At 46.4% G+C, this 7622-nt stretch overlaps 1 protein-coding gene across 1 annotated transcript in view; it reads right to left on the bottom strand.

Annotated features, from left to right (window-relative positions):
* Positions 1-5267: 5267 nt before the first annotated feature.
* Positions 5268-7622, bottom strand: part of LOC107122454 (zinc finger protein 397-like) — a 20829-nt gene continuing 18474 nt past the window's right edge. The window contains exon 5 of the mRNA XM_015425556.1: positions 5268-6250. Coding sequence (XP_015281042.1) covers positions 5472-6250 — 779 coding nt within the window. The 3' untranslated portion in view covers positions 5268-5471. The remainder of the gene's footprint in view (positions 6251-7622) is intronic.

Here is a 7622-nt window from a genome sequence, read left to right as displayed (position 1 = left end):
GGGGTTTAGGGGGGCCCCCCCCCCCCCGGCGATGAAACAAGACGAGAAGGGGAATAGATTGAAAACCCAGTTTCAGGATCCTGTGTGTAGAACCGGCTTCTGCTCTTGATGGTTGCCAGAGTCCCAAGCTTCTGACAACAGGAAAGATTTATGGCTGTTTTAGTGTCGGGGGGGGATCCCAGAAAAGATGAGTAAGCTGTAGCCAGATAATCCATTTGTTTCCTTTACTAACCAAGTGCCAGTGCAGAGAATCACATGGTGAAACTTTCTTTGGACTATACCACTTTAGTCTGATAGTGAGAGGACAAGGTTGCGTTTGGAATGTTCCTCTTCTTGAGGTGGGGGGGGGGACTCTTCTTCCTTTTTCCTTTTCGCTGTTATGTTGCAGCTGACATATGGCTTGAAACCCATAGGGTTTTCAGGGCGTAAGACAAACAAGTGGTTTGCCATTGCCTGCTTCTGCATAGCAACCCTGGGTTCCCATGATGGTCTCCCAGCCAAGGACTAGCCAGGGCCCGCTCTGCTTAGCTTCCGAGATCTGGTGGCATTGGGCTAGCCTGGGCCAGGTCCAGCCTATCCAGGTCTTAAGAACACAGGAAGAGCCCTGCTGGATCAGACCAATAGTCCGTCTAGTCCAGCATCCTGTCTCACACAGTGGCCAACCAGTTCCTCTGGATGGCCAACAGCAGGGCAGAGAGGCCGAGGCCTTCCCCTGATGTGGCCTCCTGGCTTTGAGATTCAGAGGATTGGTGCCTTTGAATGTGGAGGTTCTCCTCAATCACCATGGCCAGTAACTTTAAAAAAAAACAATTTATTAGGATATATTAAAAAAACAAAAAGTCCATCCATATATCAAATCTTATACAGTTATATATCCTTCCCCCCCCCCCTTCTTGGCTTCCCACAGTGCTCCAACCTCCAGCCCAATTCTTAAATTTTCTTCAAACCTCCCTTTTACCTTATTTACATCCACAGGTATCATCCTTTAGTTGTTATTCTTATACATTATCTAATTTCTGCTATCTTTCAGCTTTCAATAATTCTCAAAGCAAAGTAAATTGTCTTTTACATCCCAATATTTCTCCAAGTAGTCTTTAAAGTCTTTCCAGTCTGCAAAAAATTCTTCTGCCTCCATATTATTAAGTTTTCTTGTCATTTTATCCATTTCAGCCATAACCATGGCCAGTAACTTTTGATAGACTTCTCATCCATGAATCTATCTAAACAGCTTTCAAAACTGTTTATTCCTTGGGCTAGCACTACATCCTCCGGCAGGGAATGCCACATTTTAATCACTCTGTGTAAAGTAGTGTTTCCTTTCTCCATCCTGAACCTACTGCCCATCAGCTTCTTTACTCAAAGAAAAATAGGGGATGAGGCTAAGCTGAAGATTTCTCATTGGCTTGGTACTTTTCTAGATGCAGTTTAATTAATTCATTTGCCCTCTAAGGGATCATTCAAAAGTGGAATTTCTCCCTGTTGGTGAAAGTGGTACAGTCCTGGAAAATTTTATCATGTTATTACGCAGATTTATAAACTGGTCACTACTCACTACTTGAGGGGAGATGCTCTCTCTCTCTCTCTATTTAGTTGTCAGTAGAGAGAATTAGTTTAAAGTAATTTCTGTTGGGCAAGATCACAAACCTGCAAGCGAGGCCATTGGGAGGGGCTGAGGAATTTGCTATGAGTAAAGTTTCCCATCATTATTTCAAAACACAAGTTCTACTGAATGACAATTTTTATCTTACTGCCTTTGAGTCCCGTGAGAAAGGTGGACTGCAAGGGCAAATAACAACTTTTAACCTGTTATGGAGGAGAGTTCTGTCAGTGGCTACTAGCCGTGGTGACTAAAGGTAACCTCCACATTCAGAGGCCCTAATCCTCTGGATCCCAGTGCTGGGAGGCAGCATCAGGGGAAGGCCTCGTCCTCTGTGTCCTGTTGCTGGCCCTCCAGAGGAACTGGTTCCCCACTGCATGAGATAGACTGCCGGCCTAGATGGACCACTGGTCTGATCCAGCAGGGCTGCTCTTAATGTTCAGAAAGGGGTGGGGTGGGGGTTGTCTGCACTTCAAAGGTGGGGATATGTTGTTAAGAAAAACATTTTTTAAAAAAACATATATTGAGAGAAGCAAACTACATAAGTCCCGTTAAATCCTCTGGGTCTTGGGACTGAAATCAACATCCCTTTTTTATCTGCTCTCAGGACGGTGAAGTAGTTGATGTCCAGACCTTGAACACGCGGTCAGAGTGGGCCTCTGCGAAGTTCAAGTGTATAGCAGACCTTAAAAAAAACAGCACTGTTTGAGGAGGCCCTGCCTTGGCTGTTCTCTGTCCGTTTGCGAACATGCCAGTGCGGCTGAGCAATGTTTGGACCGAGACTTGCATTTAAATCAAAGGACTTTGTGCCCTCTTGGTGGCATCGGTTCCCCCGGGGACTGGGCTTGTCACCTGTCCCTGTCCCATCTTGTTTTTTTAAAAATACCACAGCAATACTCTGCAACTCTCTCAATCCCATAAGCTATTATCGGACCGCGTTCTGTCAAACAGGGAAAACGTTTGGTCGAGACAGGTGCCCCCTAGCGGAAGGAAATCCCCCCCCAATGCTGAAATAAAAAAAAATTTATTTGCATTTCATCTCTGTGTGTGCCGTGTGTGTATTTAAGTATATCGGTATTATTCAGGTCTTCCGACTTACACGCCCGTTGGACCATCTTGGTCAATTGGTCTACTCCTGCCTGAGAAAAGTAACTTCCCGCAAGTGTAATCTGAGACCCTTTAAGGGGTGACGTTGGGGACTAAGCCTGGGAGTCAGCAGGTCAGCAGCTTTTACAGGTACAAGAGCAGTGGCCACTAAAAAAGCAGCAAACGTACACAGTAGAGGAAGAACGCTGGATCTGTGGCAAGGTGGGAGTCGTGAACACATGAAGCTGCCTTGTACTGAATCAGACCATTGGTCCATCAAGGTCAGTATTGTCTGCTGGCCGTGGCTCTCTAGGGTCTCAAGCAGAGAGAGGGCTCTGTCTCCTCACTTACTGGCCAGTCCTTTTAACTGGAGATGATGGGGATTGAACCTGGGACCTTACATAAGAACATAAGGGAAGCCTTGATGGATCACGCCAGTGGCCCATTTTAGTCCAACACTCTCTGTCACACAGTGGCCAAAATGGAGGTGCCATCATGAGGTCCATCAGCGGAACCAGAACTGCAGAAGGCCTCCCACTGTTGCCCCCCAAGCACCAAGAATACAGAGTGTGTTGGAACAGGCAGGGTCTGGCCTGCAGGCCCTGTTCCACCCTGCCCTCCCAAGGTTTCCCCAACACCTGGAGAGGCTTTTCTCTCTCTCCAGTAACCCGACACCTGACCTTTGTAGGAATTGCCAGCTGGGTCAGGACTCCCAGCTTCCCTTCTCAGTCTACTGCCTTGTGCACCTTTGGAGAAATAGACACTTGCCCACTGACTGCCGTCCCCCCCCCCGACTCCCCTTTTAAAACAGCATGTCCGAGACAGCGGAGGTCTATGTGGTACAGAGAACCACTACCAGCATCAAAAGTTATAAAGTGTTAAAAAGAAAATGTTCACAAGCATATTTTTAGCACGGCACCAGATTGAGCAAGGGATTCAAAAGTAATGGGTAAAACATAATTCCTCTGTCCTTTCTCTATACATGCCCTATCAGATGTTAAAATATAAGACAGGCTCCTTAGGTTTAGGAAGTTACAGATCTCTACAGAGCTTCATTAACTTGAAGCTTCCTGCAGCTCTCCAGGACAGCACATGATTAAATGGCTGCCTTCAGACCTCAGTTAAGAATTCTGTCTGCTCTTGTGGACTCAGCACAAAGAGACCTTCCCCTTGCTGCAAGGAGTTTTTATCATATCTGTTTCTCTACCCACTGACCAGGTCAGGCCAGTCAGATAAGCTTTTCCTGAAGATTCTAGAAATTTCCTTCCTGAAATCTCTCTAGTATTTAATTCCTCCAAATCTCTGTTCCCTGCTTGGAAGTGGGGAGCTTGACCATCCCATTGTCTAGACCTATTCGCATTTGTATGAAGGTGGGCTGAGGGAAGTCTGTAAAACAATTGAACTGACTTCCTGCCTGTTCTCTACCTAGAGACAGGAAAAAACTTTTAAAATTCAGAGTGAAGGTTTTGTTCATTTCAAACCTCCAAAGAAAAAATGCATTTCTACACACCGAGCATCACTGCCCCAGGCAGAGGGTTCCATCCATACCTTGTGGCTAATAGCCACTCATGGACCTCTGCTCCATATGTTTATCCAGTCCCCTCTTGAAGCCGTCCATGCTTGTAGCCGCCACCACTTCTCGTGGCAGTGATTTCCATGTGTTAATTTCATCGAGTGCCCAGGAGCAAACAAACTGACCGATTTTTAAAAAGCAACTCTGGATTTATTATTATTACAGTTGATTTATACAGTGTCATCCTTTGTCACAGTGCTGTACAAAGTGCCGTAAAGTAAAAGGACAGATCCCCCCCTCCCGAAGAACTTACCGATCACTTTTCAAGTCTAAAATTTCAACTGGACTAGATTTGTACAGTGTCGGAGACTGCAAATAAGCTTTAAAATCAAGACGAACAACAACATTTTACCATACTTCTAGCCTCAAAAAAAAGAGTCTGAAGAGAGGAAGGTATGAAAACTGCAAGCAACACCAAGACTGCAGGGGCCAAAAACCCAGGCTGGCGCTGAAACCAGAACAAAGGAAATGTTGCCTCTCAAGGACGGAATCAAGAAACGGAGGCATCAAACGGGCAAGCGACACAAAGATACGCGGGACTAGCCAACAAATCCAAGGACAAAGGGGAATAAGAACCAACAAGATTCTGTAGAGGTCTTACCCTGTGAGGGCAAAATTACACATTTGGGTTTCTAAAGAGTCAGGTCCGGGTTCCCCACATTCCCTGGGCCCAACTTGGGTTCCCCACATCCAAACAGTAGACGTGGGGAATGGCTTTTCAAAGCAAAAATAAAAGAGAGCCCAAATGGGCTTGGAACGCTGCCACGGGGGGGTGGAGGGGCTCCTGACTCCCCCTCCCCAGCTGTTCTCCCAGGTTGAAACAGTGCCTGGTGGGAGTTATTTCCCCATTTTTGCCTCTACACATGGAGTATTCTATGCACACAGAGCAGAAAAATTGGGGAAATAACTCCCCCCCCCCCAGTGCTGTTTCGGTGTGGAAAGTGACTGGGGGGGGGGAGACGGGAGCCCTTCCTTCCCCCGTCGGAGGCATTCCAAGCTTGTTTGGGCTCTTCTTTCTTCTTTGAAAGCCATCCCTTCCATCTGCTGTGTGGCTGAGGGGGACCCAAGTGGGGTGAGGGGAACCTGGATGCAGCTCTTTAAAAACCCAAACACGCAGCTTGGTCCTGAAGAGGAAGATACCATAGTGGACACACAAATGTGCAGGACTGCAACCAGTCAAGAGGAGAACAGTACAACTGACACCATCTCAACGCATTACAGAGATTCGGGCTGAAAGTCCAGCGTCTCCAGGGGCTGCGAAAGGAGGTTCTCTTCGGCATGCGTGCTTTTGTGGAGGATCAGAAGCGAGATCTGACAGAAGCTTTTGCCACACTCGGAACAGGCGTATGATTTCCTATCAAGATGGACTCTTTGATGCCTCGTGAGATGTGATTTGCACACAAATCTTTTCCCACAGTCTGGGCATGGGAACGGTCTTTCCCCCCCGTGGGTTTTCCTATGATTAATAAGGCTGGAATGGGAACTGAACTGTCTGCCGCACAGCGGACAGGCGTAGGGCTTCTCCCCGGTGTGGATTCTCTGGTGGCGGGTCAGGTCCGATATCCAAGCAAATCTTTTCTCGCATGCCGAGCAGTCATAGAGGGTGTTCCCAATGTGGGTTTTTCGGTGTACGATAAGGTGTTTCTTGCGCGCAAAACATTTGCCGCACTCGGTACACTGATATGGTGTCTCTCCATCTGAGTTCTGTCTTAAAGCCGTTCCAATCACAGGGAAAATCTGGGGTTTAGGTAGCAGCGACGTGTCATCAAGGATTTCCTTGCGCACCCCACAAAAAGTGGATTTACCTGTGGTTTTCCTTAGCTGGTTTTCCTGAGGCATCTTTGGCCCCTGAGGAATCTTAGAGGTTTCAGCCACTTGTTGGCTCCGGGAAAGGTTTTCTTTTGCTCCTCTTAGCGACACCCTGTGGGGTTCTGCTTGGTCCGAGATTTCTTGGAGATTGATTCTCCCACCGTTCCCACTTGCATGCCAGACATCTGTCAGAAGAGCAATAAAAGAAACCAAGATTTCAAACGAGGGTTTGTAGCCGGTCAGTTAACTGCAAGTTTAAAAGGGGATTAGACAGATTCATGGAAGATAAGTTTATCAGTGACTCTTAGCCATGGTGAATAAAAGGAACTTCCACATTCAAAGGCAGCAAACCTCTGAATCCCAGTGTCGGGAAGCAACAGAAGGGGAAGGCCTCAGCCTCTGTGCCCTCTTCGTTGGTCCTCCAGAGTAAATGGCTGGCTACGGTGTGAGACAGGATGCTGGACTAGATCCCCGATTGGATCCAGCAGGGCTCTTCTTGTGTTCTCTGTTTGTTGAAAGATGTCTGAACTCTACCACTTCGCTGGTTTCAAGCAGGGAGCCAGTTTTTGGATGGGTTGTTCAGCTGTTTGTGAGGTCAAACCTGCTTGTCGGGTTTCTTTCCATGTATTGAAACAGTGCAGTACAGTGAAACCAGCAGTATTTTACTCATGGGAGCCCTACTTTCCCCCTCCCTCACTGCTTGGTAGCTAGTCATAGAAATAAACAGTGATCAAATTAATCAGCCAGGGATTATAAATTAAAATAGTTATATTGTTTGGTGTTCCTTTGTCCATGTTTTTGTGCAGCCTTAAGAAGAAGAGCCCTACTGGATCTGACCAGCGGTCCATCTAGTCCAGCATTCTATCTCATACAGTGGCCGAGGCCTTCCCCTGATGTTATCTCCTGGCCCTGGGATTCAGAGGTTAACTGCCTCTGAATGTGGAGGTTCCTCTCAACCACCATGGCTAGGAGCCACTGATAGACGTATCCTCCATGAATCTATTTAACCCCCCTTTGAAAGCTGATTGTTCCTGTAGCCATCATGACATCCTCTGGCAGCGAATCCCACATTTTATTTAAGTATTTTATTTTGGTTTTTTCTAATATAAAAGTAACACAAAAGTATATTCATTTACATCATTTTTGGAGTTTCTTATCTATACATTTCAGACCAACTATCTAATTTCTGCCATCTTTTCTTAAACACATAATCATACTTTCCTGCAAGTAACGTATTAACTTTATCCATTTCTTTTATTTCCATAATTTTTATAATTGGGGGATTCATTTCATCTACTGCACAGGCAGAAAGAAATGAAATTGAAACTCCACCGCTACTGAACAGTGGCAAAGTTGTTCCGAAGATGTTCAGGCCAGACAATGGTAAGGAAAGGACTTCTGATGCTTGGCTCATGAGTGATCTTGGCTACTGTACTTAGTATGTGTTCTCACCTAGCCTTAAGAACATAAGAGACACCAATGTTGGATCAGGCCAAAGGCCCATCCAGTCCAACACTCTGTATCACACAGTGGCCAGAAATACCAGGTGCCATCAGG

This window comes from Gekko japonicus, unplaced genomic scaffold, assembly GCF_001447785.1.
Source record: "Gekko japonicus isolate JY-2015 unplaced genomic scaffold, Gekko_japonicus_V1.1 scaffold729, whole genome shotgun sequence".
Taxonomy (NCBI): Eukaryota; Metazoa; Chordata; class Lepidosauria; order Squamata; family Gekkonidae; genus Gekko; species Gekko japonicus.
Note: the sequence above shows the minus strand (reverse complement) of the source record. Positions and strands in the feature narration are given on the sequence as shown.